We start from the raw sequence: 26,496 nt of genomic DNA, 5'->3' as shown, positions 1-26,496 counted from the left end.
CCCACCCCACCCACAGATTGTAGTGGGTGCTTATATCATTGGCAGTCTTCTAGCGTACGAGCTACATGTTGACTTAACATGTAATGGCACGTGTTTAATAATTGCGTACCGTGAGCGCAAAAATATTGGGGAGGGTAAACGGTAACGGAACCTATCCAAATTTTTTAAATTAAAAAACCAAATACTTGCATCAGATGTTTGAGAAACAGTTTCCTTTTGAACAACAGCATGATGAATGCCATAATGGACAGGATGAAATGGACATTCTCAGTTTCGAAGTATTTTTCGGTGCTCAGTTTAATGATGGGATCAATTGTGGATTTTTGTGAAAATTCTTGTCAAGTGTCAGAGCGCAAACTGCGAACCCTCATGAACACTACTTTGAAATGCTGCGACTTCAATGTCCTCGGTAAGTTCTTTAGGGTGATTTATAAAAAACACATTTGGTCGAACGAAAAGCCCGGGCTCGACCCAAATAGCCTATGAGAAGACTATCTCAACTTTAACGAACTGCTGAATTATGGACGGCCCCAATTATGGATGCTGGACATTTGTTCTACCCAAAATGTCATGCTCTACTGTGGCTCGACCCCAATTATTTGCACTGGACTTCAGCTCAGCCCACCTTTTTTCGCACACTGGAATTTTTCTTGACTCAAAATGTCATGCGAGATTTTGGATTGACAAAATAAAACCCAGGTCTAGTTACAGACTTATGAAAAGACAATACTCGACCCAAATGTACTATGGAAAGACCATACTCGACTCATTCAAGCTATGAAAAAAGTTTTGCTGGACTTTAAGACAATCTGGACTTTAGCTCGACTCAGATTTTTCGCAAAAGATTTTAGCTGGACCCAAAATTTTTAAAAGACTTTAGCTCGACCCAATATTTGGGCTGGACTTAAGCTCGACGCAATTTTTGCAAACAAAGTGGGTCCATCTTTTCATGGGTCCATCATTGGTCTTTTCATGAGTCTGCTTTTTTCGCCATTGAAATTGTCCATCCAATATTGCATATAACGTAGTCAGCGTGTTCGCTCCAGCAATTTTGCGATTCAGAAGAACTACTAATCCCTCAAAAAGCTGCATTATTTTTTAAAAAGATAGTTCATAATTTTGAAGGTGAAAACAAACTGAAAAACGCCGAAGTTTTGTCATGGATAATGAGACTAGGACCAATACGCTTAAGCTAGCTGGTTTCATTGAATCAGGTAATGTGGTAATATATGGTCGAGCTGACATAACTCTTTATCTTAAGATTTGAGATGATAGCCTAATTGTGATGATAGCTAAATGATGATGATGATGCCTCATTCAAGTCACTTTCTTACACTTCCTCAGGTTATTACCGGTACAAGGAGAATGAACGCTTAACAGCTAGTAACCCTTGCTACTGAGGAAACCCTGTTGAAGTTTTGGAAGTGAGATTTTTTCTAAAAAAAGATTTTTCACTAAAAGTTGATTAAGATTTAAAATCCTGACTTTTCTCTTACCTTCTTGCTCTTAGCCTCCGCTCTTTAAAAGTTCTTTTAGATACACGCCCCATCAGCTCTGGCTTTTTAAGTTGTTTTTTTTTAAGTTAGAGATCTCGCTTTCATTCGCGCCTAAATCCCCATTCTTAAAATTTTACTTGCCTAATACTACCAAATTTAGCACTTAACTTTTAATCAAACGTTTAAACTGAAAAAAACCTTGGCCACATTAAGTCTGATTAGAGAATTTTTCGAGAAGTCAGAGCCTCTTTGAGGCTGAGTTTTAAAATGAGCCAAATTGAAAGGCTTTTATCTGAAGCCAGAATGACAGCCGACGAAACAACACAAGATGAGAGCGATTTTAATGAAGTGCGAAGTAAACGAAAAAGGTTCAGAAAACAAGCAAAAGTTCCAATCACCAACGTTAGACCTATTGTTGTTTCTATTGATCCAAGGCCATCACAAATACAGTTTGCAATAAAGCACATAAGAGAGTTGAAGAACAATACCGATTTTTTTATTCAACCTGAGGACCTCGCTTCTAGAGAATGCCTAATGCTGACCGTAAACCTAACTCAAGCCTTTCCAAATGCTACTGTGAATGCCAGAAACACACTTCCTAAGCCAAAAACCAAATCAAGCTTCGTAATTGTAAATGTGCATCACAGCATTAGTGAAGATGAGATAAAAGCTGAGCTCCTAAACAACAATGCAATGAATGTCAGCAAAGTTACACGAATAACAAGCCGAGCAACTGGCCAACCAACAAAATTAATTCGAGTCATAACTGATTCCAACAATCATGTTAGTGCAGCTCAAAAGCATGGTGTCAAAATAGGTTGGCAGTTATACCGATGTGAAGCAAGCCGAGAACCACCCCACGTTATGCAATGTTTCAAATGCCAACAGTTTGGTCACTCTGCAGAAACGCTACTCGATGCCTCCGCTGCTCGCAGGAGCACAGTGTTAAAGAATTCACTGTTCAAAAAAAAACGCTAAGGGTTCAAACTGTGGTGGTGCGCATGCAACAGTTTATCGCGGTTGTCCGGCCTATCAACAAAAGCTAACTGAGGCTTCAAAAAAGATAAATGAGAATAAATATTCTGAGGTAGCAAAAAACTTCAAACCGCAAAGATACACTGAACTCCCGCCACAAACTGAAAAAATTGCTGTTTTGGTAGCCGAAGTCCTGAGTAAAATACGAACAGTTCTCAATACCATGTCCTACAGTGATATAATAAACATTGTTTCTAACAGCGCCTCACGCATCTTCAATGAAAAAATTGATGGTCAAAGAATACACGAGAGCATTAAGAGTGTAAATATCACCTCTGTTAATACAATGCCGCCTAACACTAGCAAACAGCCAAAACTTTACCCAAAATGGATAAAAAATTTTGCAATGGAACTGTCGAGGTCTAAACAACAAAATAAGCGATCTGATTTTATTTTCGGCTGAAAAAGACATAGATATAATTTGCGTAAATGAAGTGAAAAAATGGCAGAAGACAAACCCTCTCAGTAATTATATTGTTGCAACAGAAACTTATGCCAACGGTCACCATGGTTCTGTTATCTTAATAAAGAACAACATTGTCATAAAGCGAGTAGAACCAGTTGAAAAAGAGAACGATTACCGAGAAATATTGAAACCTTAGAAATATTGAAACTATGCATCACGCTACCGTTCTTTGGGGACTTTTGGATAGTATCTGTTTACAATTCACCTGGAAAACCACTTTCACTGGAAAAAGTATTTTCAGAAAGAATGTCAAATGTTTTTGTATGCGGTGACTTCAACTCTCCCCACCAAGAACTAAACTGCTCCTATGATTCCGAAAACGGTGAGAAGCTTTTAAATCTAATTGAAAAAGGCTATTTTAAATTGCTAAACAACGGTCACTTCATATACCAGTCGGTTCACGGAAAAAGCAGAAATATGCTCGATTTGCACTTTTGCGATAGTACAGTTTTTACAAATTTTAACAATTTTGAAGTCTCAGAGGATCTAGGCAGTGACCATCGAACCACAATTACAACGTTGAACCTCAAAATAAGCAAAATGTTTGAATTGCAATCTAAAATTCACCTCAGAATATTTAAAGAAAACAAAAGAAAGTCTTATAGATCATCAATTCTTCGGCCTGCGCAGTATCCGGGAAAGGATGATCTAAATCAGTTTAGCAGTAGCCTGGTTGAATTAATACACAAATCGCTTGAAGATTCCTATGTCATCAAGAACAAGTTTCCTTACATTATTGAGACAAGAAAATTGATAAAACTGAAAAGAAGAAAGCGAAGACAGCTCAAAAGTGCTTTCGGCGAAGATTTTATGTCTCTAAGAACCGAGATAAATTATCTACAAAAAGAAATCAATGATCAATTAGGCAATCAGAAGAAAGAAAAAGAGCGAAAATTTTGGAACGTGCAAGTGATAAGAGCAGCAAAGGTTTTTGGAGAGCAATAAAAGAACTAACAAATGATCACGAGTCGAAACAGAAAACTGGGGACTATCCCAATTTAAACTATAAAGAGTCGCAGGCAGTCACAGATCAGGAAAAAAGCGAGTTGTTCCAACAATTGCTAAAAGATACCATGAAGGATCACGCACCAGTTTCATCAGGAATTGCTGAACACTGCGAGAAAATTGAAAATCAAACTAAAGCGATTTTAGGCACAGTTGTAGACACCGAGCAGCTTTGTGTTGTGATCACAACAAAAGAATTTGATGAAATTTTGAGAGAATCAAGAAAGTCATGTTCAGGTCCTGATAAAATCTGCTACAAACTACTCAGAGAGTTACCAAGAAATTTTAAAGCCCTAGCCTGCCTCCTAATTTCTAGCTCAATTAACAACTCGTATGTTCCAGCAGATCGGAAGGAATCGCAGATAAAAAAGATACCAAAGCAAGACAAAGACTGCTCAAAGGCCGAAAATTATCGACCCATTAGTCTTACAAATTGCCTCGCCAAAGTGTGTGAAACTGTTGTGAAAAACATTGTCTTAGAACACTGCGAAAGTCCAAATGTCTTTGGCGAAATTCAGAGCGCATACAGGAAACATCGCTGTACCACAGACAACCTTATCAAACTCACTCAGCACGTTAGTGAAGCTTTTCAGTGGTCCGAAATGGTTGGTTTAGTGTGCTTGGATGTTGAAAAAGCGTTTGATGCTGTATGGCGTCTAGGGTTGATCCACAAATTACATTCAATTGAGCTAAAGATCCCAATTATTAAGTGGATAAGTTCATTCTTGTCACAAAGGAATGTATACGTAAAGATAAAATCCACCGTAAGTTCCAGCTTTTACCCGACAACCGGAGTGCCCCAAGGCAGCGTAATTGCTCCCATTCTCTTTCTTTTACACGTTAGCCAATTGCCAGAACTGAAAGCACAGATCTCACAGTTCGCTGACGATTTTGCCTTGTACTACAGATCTCGCTCAACACAATTAATTCGAAGCAATCTGCAATCATCATTGAATAGCCTCATAGACTGGTGCGACCACTTGAAAATTAAAATAAACCCTAATAAAACCCAATACATGATCTTCAAAAACCCATCAAAGAAAGAGTCTGAACTCAACCTAAAAATAAAAGGCGTACCCATTGGAAGAACAGAGTCGCTAAAGTTTCTGGGTATCACTCTCACTCCTCATCTCAGATGGAACGATCACTGCAATAGTTTAGTAAAGAAAGCAAACAGCAGGTTGTTTCAACTACGGAGACTTAGCAATCTAAACATTAACGAAGAAAGTCTCCTTTTGGTATATAAAACTTGGATCCGACAACTTTTTTGTATTCTAATGCCTGCTGGATGAACCAATTCCAAGGAATCATTAATAAAATACACTACGTCCAAAATAGAGCCCTTAGGATTTGCCTACGAAAACCAAGTTGTTACAGGGTCCAAAAGCTCCATGAAGAGGCAAACAAGCAAATGATTAAAGAACTTCAGGTTAAACTAGCCAATGGGTATATTAGTCGGTCAATTAAACACAACATAAAGTCTGTAATAGATCTAATACACAAAAAACGACAGTGCCCGCTTAACACTTGCAAAAATACTATCGACCACCTTCAATACTAAAAAAATGTCGAATTGACAGGAGTTCGAAGCCGCGAAGTATCAACTTGCGAATGTTTTCCTACATTTTATATTTCTGACACATGCGTCTCTTAAACTTATCAGACATGTTACGAGTATATGGCTAGCCGCTCGCGTCAATTCGGGGCGAGATACAACTCACTTTTACTCCATTTCACTCCTTTGTCTCCTTCTGTTCAGCCCGCCGCTCGCTTAGCAAATTCGGGGCTGAACAGATTACCAAAGCCTTCATCCCATTTTCAGAACTCATGTCGCTCTCAGCAGCTTTTATCAACATATCTTTTAAACTTCAATATTAATGAAACGGTTCAGCTGCTAAAAGCGCGAACGCGAAACGGACAAATTTTACGACGGAAGTTCGAATCCCTGCTTTGCCGTTGTCTCTTATTTCGATTTCACTACAGTTCTTAGAACATGTTTTATTGATACTCCACTGATTTAAAGAAAAGAAGAACAACATTCCAAGTTGCAATGTGCAACGCGCGGTTTGGTTTCAGTGGTTTTACGGTTTAGGTCAGCGTAGCACTTTTTATCACATCATTACTTCTTTTAATTGAAGTTGAAAACACAATTGTTTTAGATCTCAATCCTATTATCTTCAATTTAAACGAACTCTCTGGTCCAGTGAGCTAACCGATTAGCAGATGCGCAGAAGGTGGTTCGAGCCCCACCAAAGAACATCGATTCTTTCCTTTTTCTTTATTATTTTACCTTGCAAATTTGTTTTATTTTGCTTTTTTCTTTTTTTTGTTTAGTATTGATCAGTTATTTTAAGAGATTACTTACCTGAAGAAATTGAAACTCATCCCTCATACTCTACGATGCTAGCCAAGAAGTCAAACGACCAATTCAAGTACAATGTCGATATCAGCCTGTAGAAGTCCTTCACGGCACTTGAAATGGCTGAGTCCACCTAACGCTGAAGAAATGTTTTAAATACAGTGATTTCTAAAACTCAATTTTAACAAGAACTCAAACTCTTTCTTAATGTACATAAAATTTCTTCACCGAAGGTTTGTACATAAATTGTGTGTATATACTCTTTATCTTGAGATTTTACGTAGATCTTAAGGCTTTTGGCAGTTTTCCAACTGTTTCTTAAATTGGACTGCTCTGGTGGAAAGCAATTCAGTCTTGCTCCCGCTCTGCTTCTGCATGTACAGAACCAGAAAAAAATGTAAATTTTGGATTTTTTTTTAAAAAAAACAGAATCATGAAAAGACTAATGGTGGACCCATGAAAAGACATTCACTCGACTGTGTCGGTTATGAAATCGATAATGGTGGACTCATGAAAAGACCTTAGCTGGACTTTCTTCGTCATGAAAAGACTTAAGCTCGACCCGTGAAAAGATATTAGCTCAACTTTAACTAGGAAGCTCGACCATGTAATTATAGTCATTATTGCCCCCAGCCCCTACTAGACTTTTAAAGTCTTTTCATAAGTCGAGACCTAGCCTGGGAACCCAATGTCGTCATCGTTTCGATGTCATGTAGTCTCAATGACCCTCCATATAAATACGAAAGACTTGAGTACTGACGATAAGGACGTCACAATTGATCATCGTACCCCGAAAATGTAAAAAAAATCTGGTAGCTGAAAATTTGTCGCAGCTAACAGAATTCGAGCTAACACTGGACGAGTATAAGTTTCTGCGTGGTTTTGAGAATGCTAATCCTTCTGCCAGTAGAAGGAAGGCAGCATAACTTATAAAGTTACTGATATGAAGGTGCAAATAACCTAATCTACAGCTTAGAAAGTCTGCTTAGACGCTTATCGTGTTTCTTTATTCTGAAATAAAAAGGAGTCAACCTCTTGTCAAATCTTTTGTCGAGGAATACTCATGCCCAGAAGTGTTTTCCACGAAAAATGTTTTGTCCCATTGTTCACAAATGCTTTTTGAATCTAGTCAGCAAGTATGCTTCTTCATCCGTTGCAATTCTTCAGAACCACAAATAAATTACAAATCTGTTGTGATAGAAAATTAGCAATTCATAGTTTTCAAAGGGAAAACAACTAAAAAAGCTTTTTTTGCCCCTATGCCGCGTGAGAAGCAGAGCATCACAATTAAGCTTCCTAAATTCAGGAAGATTTCTAAATTCAGGTACACTTTTTTATTTTTTTGTACTATCGTTTAAGATGGATTACCCTGGTTCAACGCTGCTTAGCCTCGTTCCCTTGTTGCTGCAGTTTGTACAGAAAAACCCAAATATATTTTTCAAAAAATTTTAAAAAAGGGAAATTATGCGGTTTTTGCTCGACTCATGGAAAGAATAATCGATACCATAATCTCATTTAAATAAACAAAAGCGCGCTCGACCAAAGGATTTTTGTTTTGTTTACTATTTCTAAGGATGCGTTCTAGGGATTCAATATTTGCAAAAGGTGTTGTTATTTTAAGTGAGTAGTATACTAAAATGTACGTATTGTCCCCCCCCCCCGTGACGAATCGTGCGGTACATTTTTGAGGTCGAAAAGTTTTGTCTCTCAGTTTTCCTGGAGCGACAAAAACTTGTAAAAATTTTCTCGATTTGTGCCAGGACAAAAACTTCTAAATTTTCTCAAATTTGTAGGGGACAAAAGCTTGTAAAACTTTTGTCATTTTTATGCGGTGAGGAAAACCTGTAAAATTTTTGTCCAATTTGTTCGCTGGGCAAAACTTATAATATTTCCAGCTATTTTGTGCGGGGGGTAAAAACGTGCTAAAATTTCACAGCTTTGTGGATTTATTGAAAAACTTGTAAAACCTTGCAACTTTTGGTGGTCCATAAAGTTGATTTTAAAATTTAAAAATTCTTAAACCCTTTTTTAGTCAGAAATACTATTCACGGGTTTTTAAAAGACATATAACTGCCTTACCTTTTCTATATTTCAATCTTCTGATAAGTTTTATGTATATATCGACAGAAAAACGAAACGGAGTCAAATTTTGATCACGAGTCGAAACAGAAAACTGGGGACTATCCCAATTTAAACTATAAAGAGTCGCAGGCAGTCACAGATCAGGAAAAAAGCGAGTTGTTCCAACAATTGCTAAAAGATACCATGAAGGATCACGCACCAGTTTCATCAGGAATTGCTGAACACTGCGAGAAAAATGAAAATCAAACTAAAGCGATTTTAGGCACAGTTGTAGACACCGAGCAGCTTTGTGTTGTGATCACAACAAAAGAATTTGATGAAATTTTGAGAGAATCAAGAAAGTCATGTTCAGGTCCTGATAAAATCTGCTACAAACTACTCAGAGAGTTACCAAGAAATTTTAAAGCCCTAGCCTGCCTCCTAATTTCTAGCTCAATTAACAACTCGTATGTTCCAGCAGATTGGAAGGAATCGCAGATAAAAAAGATACCAAAGCAAGACAAAGACTGCTCAAAGGCCGAAAATTATCGACCCATTAGTCTTACAAATTGCCTCGCCAAAGTGTGTGAAATTGTTGTGAAAAACATTGTCTTAGAACACTGCGAAAGTCCAAATGTCTTTGGCGAAACTCAGAGCGCATACAGGAAACATCGCTGTACCACAGACAACCTTATCAAACTCACTCAGCACGTTAGTGAAGCTTTTCAGTGGTCCGAAATGGTTGGTTTAGTGTGCTTGGATGTTGAAAAAGCGTTTGATGCTGTATGGCGTCTAGAGTTGATCCACAAATTACATTCAATTGAGCTAAAGATCCCAATTATTAAGTGGATAGTTCATTCTTGTCACAAAGGAATGTATACGTAAAGATAAAATCCACCGTAAGTTCCAGCTTTTACCCGACAACCGGAGTGCCCCAAGGCAGCGTAATTGCTCCCATTCTCTTTCTTTTACACGTTAGCCAATTGCCAGAACTGAAAGCACAGATCTCACAGTTCGCTGACGATTTTGCCTTGTACTACAGATCTCGCTCAACACAATTAATTCGAAGCAATCTGCAATCATCATTGAATAGCCTCATAGACTGGTGCGACCACTTGAAAATTAAAATAAACCCTAATAAAACCCAATACATGATCTTCAAAAACCCATCAAAGAAAGAGTCTGAACTCAACCTAAAAATAAAAGGCGTACCCATTGGAAGAACAGAGTCGCTAAAGTTTCTGGGTATCACTCTCACTCCTCATCTCAGATGGAACGATCACTGCAATAGTTTAGTAAAGAAAGCAAACAGCAGGTTGTTTCAACTACGGAGACTTAGCAATCTAAACATTAACGAAGAAAGTCTCCTTTTGGTATATAAAACTTGGATCCGACAACTTTTTTGTATTCTAATGCCTGCTGGATGAACCAATTCCAAGGAATCATTAATAAAATACACTACGTCCAAAATAGAGCCCTTAGGATTTGCCTACGACAACCAAGTTGTTACAGGGTCCAAAAGCTCCATGAAGAGGCAAACAAGCAAATGATTAAAGAACTTCAGGTTAAACTAGCCAATGGGTATATTAGTCGGTCAATTAAACGCAACATACAGTCTGTAATAGATCTAATACACAAAAAACGACAGTGCCCGCTTAACACTTGCAAAAATACTATCGACCACCTTCAATACTAAAAAAATGTCGAATTGACAGGAGTTCGAAGCCGCGAAGTATCAACTTGCGAATGTTTTCCTACATTTTATATTTCTGACACATGCGTCTCTTAAACTTATCAGACATGTTACGAGTATATGGCTAGCCGCTCGCGTCAATTCGGGGCGAGATACAACTCACTTTTACTCCATTTCACTCCTTTGTCTCCTTCTGTTCAGCCCGCCGCTCGCTTAGCAAATTCGGGGCTGAACAGATTACCAAAGCCTTCATCCCATTTTCAGAACTCATGTCGCTCTCAGCAGCTTTTATCAACATATCTTTTAAACTTCAATATTAATGAAACGGTTCAGCTGCTAAAAGCGCGAACGCGAATCGGACAAATTTTACGACGGAAGTTCGAATCCCTGCTTTGCCGTTGTCTCTTATTTCGATTTCACTACAGTTCTTAGAACATGTTTTATTGATACTCCACTGATTTAAAGAAAAGAAGAACAACATTCCAAGTTGCAATGTGCTGCGCGCGGTTTGGTTTCAGTGGTTTTACGGTTTAGGTCAGCGTGGCACTTTTTATCACATCATTACTTTTTTTAATTGAAGTTGAAAACACACTTGTTTTAGATCTCAATCCTATTATCTTCAATTTAAACGAACTCTCTGGTCCAGTGCGCTAACCGATCAGCAGATGCGCAGAAGGTGGTTCGAGCTCCACCAAAAAACATTGATTCTTTCCTTTTTCTTTATTATTTTACCTTGCAAATTTGTTTTATTTTGCTTTTTTCTTTTTTTTTGTTTAGTATTGATCAGTTAATTTAAGAGATTACTTACCTGAAGAAATTGAAACTCATCCCTCATACTCTACGACGCTAGCCAAGAAGTTAAACGACCAATTCAAGTACAATGTCGATATCAGCCAGTAGAAGTCCTTCACGGCACTTGAAATGGCTGAGTCCACCTAACGCTGAAGAAATGTTTTAATTACAGTGATTTCCAAAACTCAATTTTAACAAGAACTCAAACTCTTTCTTAATGTACATAAAATTTCTTCACCGAAGGGTTGTATATGAATTGTGTGTATATACTCTTTATCTTAAGATTTGACGTAGATCTTAAGGCTTTTGGCAGTTTTATAACTGTTTCTTAAATTGGACTGCTCTGGTGGAAAGCTATTCAGTCTTGCTCCCGCTCTGCTTCTGACATACGTGTGTCTCTTAAACTTATCAGACATGTTACGAGTATATGGCCAGCCGCTCGCTTAGTCAATTCGGGGCGAGATACAACTCACTTTTACTCCATTTCACTCCTTTGTCTCCTTCTGTTCAGCCCGCGGCTCGCTTAGCAAATTCGGGGCCGAACAGATTACCAAAGCCTTCCTCCCATTTTCACAACTCATGTCGCTCTCAGCAGCTTTTATAAACATATCTTTTAAACTTGAATATTAATGAAACGGTGCAGCGGCTAAAAGCGCGAACGCGAAACGGACAAATTTTACGACGGAAGTTCGAATCCCTGCTTTACCGTTGTCTCTTATTTCGATTTCACTACAGTTCTTAGAACATGTTTTATTGATACTCCACTGATTTAAAGAAAAGAAGAACAACATTCCAAGTTGCAATGTGCAACGCGCGGTTTGGTTTCAGTGGTTTTACGGTTTAGGTCAGCGTAGCACTTTTTATCACATCATTACTTCTTTTAATTGAAGTTGAAAACACAATTGTTTTAGATCTCAATCCTATTATCTTCAATTTAAACGAACTCTCTGGTCCAGTGAGCTAACCGATTAGCAGATGAGCAGAAGGTGGTTCGAGCCCCACCAAAGAACATCGATTCTTTCCTTTTTCTTTATTATTTTACCTTGCAAATTTGTTTTATTTTGCTTTTTTCTTTTTTTTGTTTAGTATTGATCAGTTATTTTAAGAGATTACTTACCTGAAGAAATTGAAACTCATCCCTCATACTCTACGATGCTAGCCAAGAAGTCAAACGACCAATTCAAGTACAATGTCGATATCAGCCTGTAGAAGTCCTTCACGGCACTTGAAATGGCTGAGTCCACCTAACGCTGAAGAAATGTTTTAAATACAGTGATTTCTAAAACTCAATTTTAACAAGAACTCAAACTCTTTCTTAATGTACATAAAATTTCTTCACCGAAGGTTTGTACATAAATTGTGTGTATATACTCTTTATCTTGAGATTTTACGTAGATCTTAAGGCTTTTGGCAGTTTTCCAACTGTTTCTTAAATTGGACTGCTCTGGTGGAAAGCAATTCAGTCTTGCTCCCGCTCTGCTTCTGCATGTACAGAACCAGAAAAAAATGTAAATTTTGGATTTTTTTTTAAAAAAACAGAATTATGAAAAGACTAATGGTGGACCCATGAAAAGACATTCACTCGACTGTGTCGGTTATGAAATCGATAATGGTGGACTCATGAAAAGACCTTAGCTGGACTTTCTTCGTCATGAAAAGACTTAAGCTCGACCCGTGAAAAGATATTAGCTCAACTTTAACTAGGAAGCTCGACCATGTAATTATAGTCATTATTGCCCCCAGCCCCTACTAGACTTTTAAAGTCTTTTCATAAGTCGAGACCTAGCCTGGGAACCCAATGTCGTCATCGTTTCGATGTCATGTAGTCTCAATGACCCTCCATATAAATACGAAAGACTTGAGTACTGACGATAAGGACGTCACAATTGATCATCGTACCCCGAAAATGTAAAAAAAATCTGGTAGCTGAAAATTTGTCGCAGCTAACAGAATTCGAGCTAACACTGGACGAGTATAAGTTTCTGCGTGGTTTTGAGAATGCTAATCCTTCTGCCAGTAGAAGGAAGGCAGCATAACTTATAAAGTTACTGATATGAAGGTGCAAATAACCTAATCTACAGCTTAGAAAGTCTGCTTAGACGCTTATCGTGTTTCTTTATTCTGAAATAAAAAGGAGTCAACCTCTTGTCAAATCTTTTGTCGAGGAAAACTCATGCCCAGAAGTGTTTTCCACGAAAAATGTTTTGTCCCATTGTTCACAAATGCTTTTTGAATCTAGTCAGCAAGTATGCTTCTTCATCCGTTGCAATTCTTCAGAACCACAAATAAATTACAAATCTGTTGTGATAGAAAATTAGCAATTCATAGTTTTCAAAGGGAAAACAACTAAAAAAGCTTTTTTTGCCCCTATGCCGCGTGAGAAGCAGAGCATCACAATTAAGCTTCCTAAATTCAGGAAGATTTCTAAATTCAGGTACACTTTTTTATTTTTTTGTACTATCGTTTAAGATGGATTACCCTGGTTCAACGCTGCTTAGCCTCGTTCCCTTGTTGCTGCAGTTTGTACAGAAAAACCCAAATATATTTTTCAAAAAATTTTAAAAAAGGGAAATTATGCGGTTTTTGCTCGACTCATGGAAAGAGTAATCGATACTATAATCTCATTTAAATAAACAAAAGCGCGCTCGACCAAAGGGTTTTTGTTTTGTTTACTATTTCTAAGGATGCGTTCTAGGGATTCAATATTTGCAAAAGGTGTTGTTATTTTAAGTGAGTAGTATACTAAAATGTACGTATTGTCCCCCCCCCGTGACGAATCGTGCGGTACATTTTTGAGGTCGAAAAGTTTTGTCTCTCAGTTTTCCTGGAGCGACAAAAACTTGTAAAAATTTTCTCGATTTGTGCCAGGACAAAAACTTCTAAATTTTCTCAAATTTGTAGGGGACAAAAGCTTGTATAACTTTTGTCATTTTTATGCGGTGAGGAAAACCTGTAAAATTTTTGTCCAATTTGTTCGCTGGGCAAAACTTATAATATTTCCAGCTATTTTGTGCGGGGGGTAAAAACGTGCTAAAATTTCACAGCTTTGTGGATTTATTGAAAAACTTGTAAAACCTTGCAACTTTTGGTGGTCCATAAAGTTGATTTTAAAATTTAAAAATTCTTAAACCCTTTTTTAGTCAGAAATACTATTCACGGGTTTTTAAAAGACATATAACTGCCTTACCTTTTCTATATTTCAATCTTCTGATAAGTTTTATGTATATATCGACAGAAAAACGAAACGGAGTCAAATTTTGGTGGTTTTGATACAACATCTGGTTTTAGTTTGATAGTTTTATTGACCATATGTTATCACATATTAGTGAGTTTGAGCAGTTTAGAAAAACATTAAAATGCAAGTGCCAGGGCTCCAGATTGAGAGTTATTGTGTCTGATATAAAATTTGCGGCGTCAGAGTTGAAAAGAATGCAACTTTGGAGAGAATAAGGAAGAAATATACGTACGAAATGCACAAAATAAATGCTCAAAACTATATGAAATATTTGGAAAAGATGACTGAAAAAGGGTTTGAAAGTGCGCGGTAAAGCAATTCGTTTACGACGTTTAAAAGACGGGAGAGTTAAAAATCGAGAAAAAAAATTGTGTAATTTTAGAGTAAAAAATGTTTTCTTTTGGACAATTTTATGCAAAAAGTGTCCACAAAAAGCCATTCCAGTATGCACAAATTGTTTTGCATTGTGAATGAAAACAAGTGTAGGCCGGTAAATTGTGTAACACAAGGTATTTGAGGATTAATGCAATTGTGATCACGTAATATAGTGTGAAACTTGGGAATAACTACAAAGAATGACAAAATTTTAACAGGAAAAACTGATATCCGACTGAACCTTACTGCGTAACTTAGGCAAAATGATAGAATGAGCAGACTTTTTCCCTTATATATTAAAAAAAACTAAATTGTATTAATTTTCTCATCAAAATTTTATATTTTTCTTTACTTTAATAAACAGTTTTCCTGTTCTGTTTTTGATCTCCTATTAGTTTCATAGCACTAACAATAAAAAAAGCTTTATGTCTATAGTGTTCGTCAATTTTTATCTACATAATCTGGATTTATTTTGCCGACCTCTTATTGGTTGAAAGCTGGCTGAAACTTAATTTTAGTCTGGTGCATATGACGACAGATGTTTTTGATTTTTTTGTTTAGCAAGTTCTGGTCTCGGCGTTTGTGATAGGTTGGCCGAGTTTTAGAAATTTTTGTCTACTAAATGTGCCAACATGTGTTTTTTATTACCGTAAGCAATTCAGTGTAGTCGTCTCAGCTTCTCTGATTGGTCAGTTGAGATTAGGCTTTATTACCGTCATGCACATATTTGAACACGGGTTGTTTTATTATCAAAGACAAGGTGTGGTCTCTTTCATTGTCATTAGCAATTCAGTGTGGTCGTCTCCGCATCTCTGATTGTTGAGTCGAGTTTAGGTTTTACTGCCGTCTGGCACATGTTTGAACACGTGTTGTTCTATTATCAAAGACAAGGTGCGGTCTGTTTTATTACCATAAGCAATTCAGTGTGGTCGTCTGCGCTTCTCTGATTCGTCAGTCGAGTTTCAGCTTCATTACCGTCATGCGCATGTTTGAACACGTGTTGTTTTATTATCAAAGATAAGGTGTGGTCGCAAATTTGAGTTTGTGTTTAAAAAGAAAGTAGCATGTTGTCGTCGCAAGATTACTTTGATTTTTATCACAATATAGCGCGTACTCGAAAACGATATGTAGTTGCCTGTGTGAAAACATACGATAATACTGGACTAATGAAAAACAAAGAAAACGGAGACAACGAATTCCGTTTCAACCAAAAGCTATCTCTTTCTATGCACGAACTGGAGCAAGTAAGAAAAAATAATGATGCTATCAGAAGAAACACTCCATCAAAGTTTGCGAATGAGCAGAGCAGCTCCGGCAAAAGGAAGTTCCTGCCTGGTTCTAGTTTAAAAAGGAATTGTCAAAATTTTAGCTGCAGATTCAAAAAATCAAAAAAGCTTCACAGAGTGATAAAGAGAAATAATTAGCAACGGAAAATGGTTGGAGCAATGTTTGAACGTACACCTGAATATTTTCGACAATTCCAAAAACTTTTTCGATATTTTATTTGCAATAGTTAGCCTCAACTTCATTCTAATCTTACAAAAAACTTCGCATACAGCCAGCGCGCAAACGAAGATACAATAATTTCATGAAATACTACAATTTCATTACCATGTTATTTCCGCTTTTGATCAACTACGGCAGTCCTTCAAGGAAACTTCATCGAAACCATATACAATTTCCATGTCATTTCACTTGTTTTTACTTGCTCATTTGGAGGTCTTCTCACATAGTGCATTATGGCGAAATGATAGAAATACTTCAAGAGGCAGTCAGTTACGACGACCAGTACAATCTAACTGTTTCAAATTCACAGAAAAAATTACCAAATGTTAACATATACACAGGATGTTTAAACACAGGATAATGACACAGGATGTTTAAACACCAACTGACTTTTTCCCTGCTTGAACTAATGATAGATTTTATAGTAATTTTAATGGTGGTATGTACAGTGAGCTTTCTAAAAGATTTGATATAATAAATAGGTGCTATGGTTGTTTGCATGTTGACAATAGTTTGATTTTGATAATTTTTAATATGGAATCGAAATCTTTTAATTAATAATTGTCTGGTTTTGTTGTCTTTGAAGAGAGAATTGAGAAAAACTAATCAGTTAAAAAAATGTTAGAGCATATGATTATTAAAGCGTAGCAAATCTTTGTCGTTCATATTTAAATTTAAAAGATATTCGTAACCAAACATCACATGCGCAATAAAGCAGCCAAAAAGTCCACAGAGTTTGGAGTTTTGATTTTGAATTGGCTTATGTATGAGTATTTGAGTTACTTTAATGTAAAATTTTTCTGAACGGCAATACAATAACTGGTAGTTTTGTATCGGGACTCCAAGCGGTTCTGCCAAATATACATTGTTTTTTGAAACCATCCAATGACTTCCTGCATGTTGCGACGGTGACGCATTGAACATGATAAATCCTTCTCTTATTAGATTTGGGAAATTGTCTGCAGCAAAAATTCCATAAAAATAATATTTCAAATGAATACATTCTCCCAAAAATTATCGTATTTCAGCACTATCCATCTGTGGGGTAGGGTATATTTGAGCTTTTTGTCACCTTTCGTTCCGAATTAACAAAAAATGTTGAGCTTTTTTTCACGCAAAAATAGAATTTCTACGTTGGCTGCAATGCTCCCTCAAATGTAAATTGAACTGAAATTGAGCAATTTGTAAATTCTGGACGAATGAAATCATGAGAAGCCTCTTGCGTTGAAGTCAGGTCAGAAGCTAAAACAAAGTGATTGGGATAGTTGTCCAGAGTTATGCCGTGCCCACCTTTGTCAAGAAAATCCAAGGCCTCTAGAATATTGAAGTAAATGCGGTGGTTAAAAGTTGTTGAGACCTGAGTTCCAACAATAGGTTGAACATTTCTATAAACAAAAATTGGGCTCAAATTAAATTTCGGGTAGTGAAAAGGGTTAGTGCGATTAGATCCGAGGTATGTTTTATTTGTTGACATTGCAATTACCATACATCGTACTGGTTCCTTCAAAAAAATATCCTCAAATCTCCAACTACTTATTCCAATTGTAGCTAAAAAATTCGTGGCAAAACTTCTGTATAGCGATACACTGCAGGTGTTTTGAATAGAGTTTTCTCAATTGACGTCAAAACTTGATCCGCTACTGTCATTTTTCGAGCGTACAGATTAGCTTCAATTTTTTTAACTTTTTAATGTTTGCTGGACTCGGAAATCACAACAAAATCAATCGTAGACTTTTTAAGTGAAATTCCCAATGTGACACCACTAAGTACGTGTTTATGACAAATTGAAATGTCACTCGCCGGCTTTCCAATAAAATAGTTTTCCTGAGAGTTAGCTACAAGAGCTTTTCTGGTCACTACGACGTCTGCGCTACCGTCGGTTCCGTCAAATTTAGCTGGCTCGTTCGCTTAAAAATATCCCTGACAAACTAGCTATGTGTTTTTTGCAGTTTTCCTGACGAAAATTCCGTTTCAATGAATGCTTTGTGCGCATAGTTTCAGTTTGTGTTGGAAAATTTAACACCATTAGAAGATACAGTGCGTTCTGAAAATAAACAACGTAGTGGATTGTTGCTTAAGTATGGCCCGTCTGTGCTTGCAACGTCAGCGACTGTCCTTAAATCGCCGCCATTCTTTCGGGAGGAGTTTTTGTAACTCTAAGAAATTTTTCCTGTCACCCAAAACTACAAACTCAAGCATTGAACCGTCGTGGCAATATGATGGCAAACTTTTTGAGTGAAAGCATTGTCAAAATTAATAAGGAGATGATGTTTTTCAAACAAATCAAGTGTAGTGTGTGTTGCCTCTGCGGGCAGTAATATAATAATCATTTTGAACCAACTTCTCGTCAAAGGCTTCTTATTACGATTGCTTTGATTTTGACTGTTGCTTTTCAATTTACGCACTCTACTGGTTTTTGATACGCCCACATGTTTCCTAAAATTTTTTTGCACAGTTGATTTTATTGCTTGTTTTGGAGATTTTTTTCTTTGTGACTACCTCTACTAGCTCAGGAGCTGCTTGAACATTTAATTCACAACCAATCTTTTTGGCTAAAGGCCGAAGAAATTTGCTTGCAATCGGCAATCCGGCCCTGCCAAAACCTGCTGCTAAGGCCCCAAAACCAGTGCCTCGTTGGCAATAGTGTCCAGAAAAGTGGGATGAAACTGATTGCTTTTTATAGTAGGCTTCCTTCTAGTCGAAATTTTAAAAATAAAAGTCATTATAACTTTCCCTGTTCCAGCGAATGGAACCAATTGTCCGATTTCTGTCCACGATTGAATTTGAGTTGACGGGAAATTTTTTGATAATAACTTTTTGTATTCCAAAAAGCTGAAAACAATTGTGTGTTGGCTCTATTTCGCAGGGAATACCATTTTCAGTCGTTGTTTTGAATCAATGTCGAATAGGAGAAGCTTTAGTATCACCTACGTATTGATAATCAATTATGTTAACGTAAAAAAATCAGTTGCTTCCCTGCAGATAAGTCGAAAGGATAATCACCGACGAAAGTTTTTTCTTCGTCATCTGATTGGCCAGATTTTCGAAATTGTACAACATCTTGTACCCAAAAAGATAATCAGACCCATCATGAATACCGTTGAAACCTAGTGTGCTTTGAACTTCTATGTCCGGAAAAGTAATTCCTTCGTTTTTCCAAAAAAAGAGGAACAAAAACTCCGTTGATTTTGCTTTTTTGATAGCCAAAATGAAGTAAACTTGAAGCTGTTTTAAGGTATATCAAAAGATGGAGGCAAGGTTTTCATAGGAACCATTTCCAATTATACATTTTTGTCCTCCGTATGGTCTGAGAAAATCATCAAATGGAATATTTTTCTCATGAAACTTAAGGCTTTCAGAAGAAAATGTCCTTAAATCGTTTTTGTTCACGTGATTTTTTTTCGCCGCGAAAACAGTTTCACTTACGGCAACTCGCCAATCCCCCTCTAAATCTATTTCTTCATTGAAAAACTTTTTGAATCAGGACAATGTGGTCTGAGGAAAAATATTCATAGAGGCTGATGAAACTAAGTGAACCGTGAATTCATTCAGATTTTGTTATTTCACTACTATTGTCTCTAACTTTTGACAAACTCTAATTCGTAAAAAATTCCTTTGACTGGCTCCTGAGATGCGTCAATAAGACTATATGTAGGGGGAGTTGTTGTAGGTATATCGTGAATCTCGAAAACTTCCTAGTTAAATGTTTGCTTATATCCATTTCTAAAAAGAAGATCCAGTTTTGATATTCGCACAAAGTCCCCAACGTAAAACTTTGGCCGACGATTTAGTGTTGCTGAAGCATTAAGAGTCAATGATAGCAAGTAAGGAACGTCTTTGCTGGTCACTGTATTCGGCGCCAATTTCGTTACCCTGTTAACTCTAGAGTTAATGGTTTGTACAAGGCTCTGCAATTGATTAATATACGAGTATGTCAATTTGTCCTCTAAGTACTTGTATATCAAATTCTTGAGCGATCTTATATTTATTTCTGCAATTGCAATCTTTTCTCGCTAAAAGTTTTTTAAACTTCAATTTCATTTTTCTGACACAGAGTGTTGAGAGAGCCCTTAATATCTTTAACAGCATCTACCCACACTTTTATAGGTCGCTTATTTTTATCATTTTCTTGAATGCATCGGCTGTTGTTGTGGCGTACTTTGATTTTAAGCGTTCGAAAAGTAGGTAACGTGAGAGCCAATCAACCGCAACCAACAAGTATTTTACAACTTTTTTCTTTTTTGTTAACCTATCCACATAAGCCAAGTCTAGCGACCAAATTTCGTATATATCGCAGACAATAACTTTCATTCCTGGAACTTTTGTTCTATATTTTTTATGCTCTGTGTTGAAAATTTTGCCCTCCAGTAATAATTTCACTCTATTTGGTTTCATTTTTGTGCTTTTTTGTAGGTTTCTCACGCTTCCGTATGCTGCGGGATCTTTCGTATAATTTAACTGAAGCAGTTTTTTCTCATTCGTCGAAAGACTCCCAGTTTTTTTGTCCTCCTCCTGATTTCTGTCTTCTTTTGAAAATTCGAAACCACTTCCGACGTCTGAGGATTCCTCTGTAAGTAATGGTTTTCTTTTTTAGTTTGGCAACTCTTTGATTTTTTCCGGATCGCAATCTTAGCATTGCTGTTGTTCACAAAGTTTTTTAGTTGGTTGTTGCAAATCATAGAGAAAAATGGGAACATTTATTTCTGTTGCTGTTCCGTAAGCAAAAAAATTTTCATTTTCGTCTATAACAATCTGTTTTGGCTCTTCAATGATGTTACCTATTTTCGCCGTCCTGGTAAATTTTGTTGGCACCAAGCAAGATTTTGAAGACATTTGCTCGCAGTTTTTTTGACAACTCAGTGGGATCAGTCGTTTTCCTTGTATCCAAAATTTTCTGGTACTCATTTTTTAAATTTTTCACTTGGTCGCGTACGGTTCAAAAAAGAAAATTGAGCACCTGTATGATGAAAACTGTGATCATTTAGAATTTGTGAATAGGGTTTTGCTTTTACACAAACTGATTTCTAGGAATCAGAATAATTTCTTCAGCAGTTGACATGGTTTAACTCAAACGGATTAAACGAAATTTGAAAATGAGTTCAATCAGTTCGAAACCAGTTTTTGTTAGAAAGCGCGCTTGTCACTTATCCATTGATGACTTTTTCTTGTGAACACTTCAAAATATATGTGTTTTTTCCACACCTCTTATTTTCCACCTCTTATTTTCACTCTAACATGCCTCAGTAAAACATTGTGAAGACATTCACAAAAAACCAGTATAACATCACTATCACTACTACGCACGTATTTCATTAACTGTTTTGGTTGCAAATGCACCATTTGCTTCAGTATAGATTTTTCTTTCTCTTTCATAGTTTAGAGGGGTTGTTTCTGCTTTATCAGATGGCAGATAGAACACTGCAGGACCTGGCTCAGTAATATTTGAACAGTATCGCAAACAAGTTTTTGGATCGAGATCGATAAACATATGCACAAACGGTTCTTTCGTTTAAAAAATGTTTAAAAAATTTAACAAGGTTTCACTGCTCGCCTAAAATTTCGTTTTGTTGAATTTCGCGGGCTGCTTTGAACAAATTGCTGTTTGATGTGTTCAAGTCCGAGACCACTTGCTCTGCTGATAAAGATTGTGTTTTACATAAATAACTTCAATGTTTTACAAGTTCTTTGTCTTAAAACTTGAATTAACAAACTCTTTGTCGTTATATTTTTTTCGTGCGAGTCGTCAATTACCAAAAGACAGTTTTCAAGGTTGTTCAAAAATTCTAAATTGGTATAATTTTTGAAAATAGCTCCAAATTTTTATGTATATTTATTGCAATTCCCGATAGAAAAATAATGTGGCTAAAATTCTGGTAAGTGTTTCCACTCAACATTTTGAAAAGTAACTCTGTTTTGCTACAACTTGAAGGACCTACAACGGCCATGAAGACCCTATTTTTCGTAGATATAATTTTATTCATATTCTTGGATTTGGTGAAATGTATCCAACTAAACGTGACAATATGGATATCCAAACTGAGGTTTCTTCACAATTTGGTTTTTGCACGGTTAATTTAACGATACAAAGTGATATTAGCAGTAATAAAAAAAAACAATTGCACAAAAAATACAACTCCTGAGCGTGGCAAAATTGTTTGGTTACACAATTTCCAAGAAGATTTGCTATTTTTTTTCGAAAAAATTTTCCTTTAAAACAGCGTGAACTTGCTCAACTGTTACTCCTTCCATCTCAACATAAAATAAAGCTTGTTAAAAGAGTATCAATTGGATATCAATTTACATAAAACAACTTATAGCAATTTAACTCAGTTAGAAAGTCTTTCATATGAACCGTAAAGCACTCAGAGAGAATCTCAGTTTTGTCATAACGAACAATTTTGTGGACTTTTTCTTCCTTCGCCAAGTGTTGAATCTCTTTTGGCAGTGAAGGATCGTTTTTGTCTATTTCTTCAACAGCCGGGTGCTTCGACATCAGTAAGAGTTTTGGAGGACAGACGCTGTGTGGAGGTTTAGGCTTTTTGCGTTCTCCACTCTGAAGAAAACGTTCAAAATAGAATACTAAAAGAGTGAATCAGCGAATTTGGTCCTCAGTCGGCACCAATTTAACTTGGTGAAACTCGGTGAAATTGTTGAACTCGTTGACAGGGGTGCACTTTCGGAAATTCCTCTTTCGTTGGTTGACCAGTTGAAATAGAAAATAGCTTTTTCTTTTGTACAAAGTTTGTTGAAATGGTTTTTGCAATTTGAATAATTTTGACAATTTTATGTGAAACAGTTCGCAGATATCGAAGGACACTCAAGTGAATTCAGATCAATAACAGAGCATTCAGGCAACTCTGACAAAAAGTTAACTTTCTCCGCTCCCTTAGCGTAGAATATTGCACCAGAATTCCGCAAGCGAACGCTTTGAATTATTTGTGTAAGATAAAAAAAAAGGATAATTTCCTCTGTGCCAATCAATACCGTGCAAATTTCTACTCTGATTGCTTTTGTTGAGTTGAGTATAGATTTTTCTTTCTCTTTCATAGTTTAGAGGGGTTGTTTCTGCTTTATCAGATGGCAGATAGAACACTGCAGGACCTGGCTCAGTAATATTTGAACAGTATCGCAAACAAGTTTTTGGATCGAGATCGATAAACATATGCACAAACGGTTCTTTCGTTTAAAAAATGTTTAAAAAATTTAACAAGGTTTCACTGCTCGCCTAAAATTTCGTTTTGTTGAATATCGCGGGCTGCTTTGAACAAATTGCTGTTTGATGTGTTCAAGTCCGAGACCACTTGCTCTGCTGATAAAGATTGTGTTTTACATAAATAACTTTAATGTTTTACAAGTTATTTGTCTTAAAACTTGAATTAACAAACTCTTTGTCGTTATATTTTTTTCGTACGAGTCGTCAATTACCAAAAGACAGTTTTCAAGGTTGTTCAAAAATTCTAAATTGGCATAATTTTTGAAAATAGCTCCAAGTTTTCATGTATATTTATTGCAATTCCCGATAGAAAAATAATGTGGCTAAAATTCTGGTAAGTGTTTCCACTCAACATTTTGAAAATTAACTCTGTTTTGCTACAACTTGAAGGACCTACAACGGCCATGAAGACCCTATTTTTCGTAGATATAATTTTATTCATATTCTTGGATTTGGTGAAATGTATCCAACTAAACGTGACAATATGGATATCCAAACTGAGGTTTCTTCACAATTTGGTTTTTGCACGGTTAATTTAACGATACAAAGTGATATTAGCAGTAATAAAAAAAACAATTGCACAAAAAATACAACTCCTGAGCGTGGCAAAATTGTTTGGTTACACAATTTCCAAGAAGATTTGCTATTTTTTTTCGAAAAAATTTTCCTTTAAAACAGCGTCAACTTGCTCAACTGTTACTCCTTCCATCTCAACATAAAATAAAGCTTGTTAAAAGAGTATCAATTGGATATCAATTTACATAAAACAACTTATAGCAATTTAACTCAGTTAGAATTTGTGTAAGATAAAAAAAGGGATAATTTCCTCTGTGCCAATCAATACCGTGCAAATTTCTACTCTGATTGCTTTTGTTGAGTTGTTAACTCATTATAATTGTTGGTGAAAAATGACACGCAGTCAACGAAGTCCTCAGTACAAATTCCAAACTCCTTAACAATAATTTTTCCTATTTCTCTGACGAAATCCTTTAACGTCTAACACAAGCGTTTTGCTGTCCAGCATTCCAATAAGTGAAAAATTGACGGTTGAAAAATCTTCATACATAAGCAAAATAATATTCCCGACAAATGCCCGCTAAAACAGTTGCTGTTTTCCCACGGAAGCATACAGAAATAACCAGGTCCTTGGGTAAACGTTTCGTAGATGAAACCACCTGCGTTGTGTAAAATAGCGTGCAAACGTAAAATCGTTGATACTTTTAGATATTTATCGAGAGACGAATCGTCAACGCCAATTGACCACCATGCGGAGCAATATCACCAGCGTCTGACCACCATACAACATAAAAGCAATATCATGATCAAAGCAGTCCAACGCACTAAATTATTCACTTGCTGCCTGGAAATAGTTTAATCTTACTGATTTTTCAGGATAAGATGTAGAAATGGATAAATATTTGTCGTGAATGTTTTCCAAACAATTTCTACAAACAACTGGTTGATCAAAACGCATGCCAAGTCTTTTTTTCACTTACAAAACTGCAACCGAACAAAATTTTTAATGGTCTTCCTTGAAGAATCTAAACCAATTATTGTGAACAATTAAACAAAGAGCGAATAAAATTTTGTCATTCTAATAATAGCGACAGACCAATATATCGAGTTTTGAATTTTATAATGTTAAGCACTAAGAATCCATCATCGCAATGCTAACTGCATGTTGTTTTTGTTTGTCCACTCTCTCCAATTGGTTTTGATAAGACATAGAACAACGCATTGATAGACTGTCTGTAGTAACTCTCCTTTCGCCTGACTAGACATAGGGTTAAATTTCAAAATTTGCTGTTTTCTGATTGGCTAGGGTATAAACCAAATATATTCAAATATTAAATTCAACGTGACAAGTATAGTTTTGAGCTGTTCTTAGAAGCAATACGCCTAACCATGTAGGAAAAACAATCCAACACAAACAGTTATTTTCCTTCTTTTCTTGCATACTGTTTGATTGCTCACAAAATCCAAATCTTTGCTCTACAACTAAAACCTAAAATTGTTTTCAAACTCTTTTCACAGTCTTTCTTCGTTTCTTTTTCTCTCTCTTGTCTTTTGTGAACAATCTAATTGTTCTCAAAATTTGACTTCAAAAAAACTATTATAGCACAGTTTTTATAGATTGATACTCACTTCTCTTTTTTTAGATCAAATTGTTTTATCTTTTGATTATACAGAAAAGCTGACCAAAATTTTTTACGACTTGATAAACTACCACAACAATTCATTAACTGCAACATTGTCTTCAAAGTTTGAACATGTCTCCGGTCAGAATTTTTCTGAAAGAAGATGCCAATCCGGATTTGAGAACAAAAGCATATAAAACTTACAGAAAAGAGAAAGTCGTTATTGTTAAACAAGAGTTGCGGGATATTGAGTGGAGTACAATTAACCACATGGCGCTACCAATTGTAATTTTTGACTACATCCAATCATTAAGAATTGAAAAGTCGCTGCTGAACGGAGCACAATACACGATCAATCATGTTAACGACAACGTACGAGAATTTGTCAGAGACGATAAATTAATACATGAGGAAAATTCATTATGAATATGATGTCAAAGATTCCTTTGTACGAAAATCAGGAGGGCTAATGGAGGGGTCTAGAAATTATTGACAGTTTTTTGAGGATTCCAACCAGCCCCAAAATTCCAGACATTACAACTCAGCCAAATTCTCCTCTACCAGACTCAACGCCAACTCTCTCAACTCCCGAGGCAGCGGAAGTTTCGATAATTGCCAGCAGCAGTCTTGAGAACCCACCAGTGAGCCTTTGCTTTGCTCCAAAGGAACGGAAACTTGATATCAACTTCTAAAACTCAATTAAAGACATAGTTTTTTTTGTTTCTAAGTTCTTCTAGTAAGAAAATTATTTTGTTAGTTTCTTTTGTTCCGTGCTATATAGCATGACAATTATTTCTCTTTTTAGTCTGAACGCACATTGTTCCACTTAAAATTGTAATTTTGCTTCCACTTTAGTTTTAGTTTACACACAGTAAACATTATACATATTCTATTGAACATGCGATTTCGTGATAAAAATCAAAGTATTCGACGACATATTAATTTCTTTTTAAACGAGACGACGACATATTAATTTCTTTTTAAACACAAACTCAAACTTGTGACAGCAGCTTATCTTTGATAAAAAAACAACACGTGTTAAAACATGAGCAAAACGGTAAAAAAAATCATAAACTCGACTGACCAATCAGAGAAGCGGAGACTGCCACGCTGAATTGCTTA

The 26,496-nt window shown here is 36.3% G+C and overlaps 2 protein-coding genes across 5 annotated transcripts in view; both read left to right on the top strand.

Annotated features, from left to right (window-relative positions):
- Positions 1 to 26,496, top strand: part of LOC142337555 (uncharacterized) — a 288,613-nt gene that overhangs the window by 178,414 nt on the left and 83,703 nt on the right. The gene's annotated exons all lie outside the window — the stretch shown is intronic.
- LOC142338344 (uncharacterized) overlaps positions 1 to 26,496 on the top strand; it is a 123,069-nt gene that overhangs the window by 92,321 nt on the left and 4,252 nt on the right. For all 4 annotated transcript variants that reach the window (XM_075388051.1, XM_075388054.1, XM_075388053.1 and 1 more), the window contains exon 4: positions 228 to 409. In XM_075388051.1, the coding sequence (XP_075244166.1) occupies positions 228 to 409 (182 nt within the window). The remainder of the gene's footprint in view (positions 1 to 227; positions 410 to 26,496) is intronic.

Source organism: Convolutriloba macropyga, chromosome 4 (assembly GCF_964194025.1).
Source record: "Convolutriloba macropyga chromosome 4, txConMacr16.3, whole genome shotgun sequence".
Taxonomy (NCBI): Eukaryota; Metazoa; Xenacoelomorpha; order Acoela; family Convolutidae; genus Convolutriloba; species Convolutriloba macropyga.
Note: the sequence above shows the minus strand (reverse complement) of the source record. Positions and strands in the feature narration are given on the sequence as shown.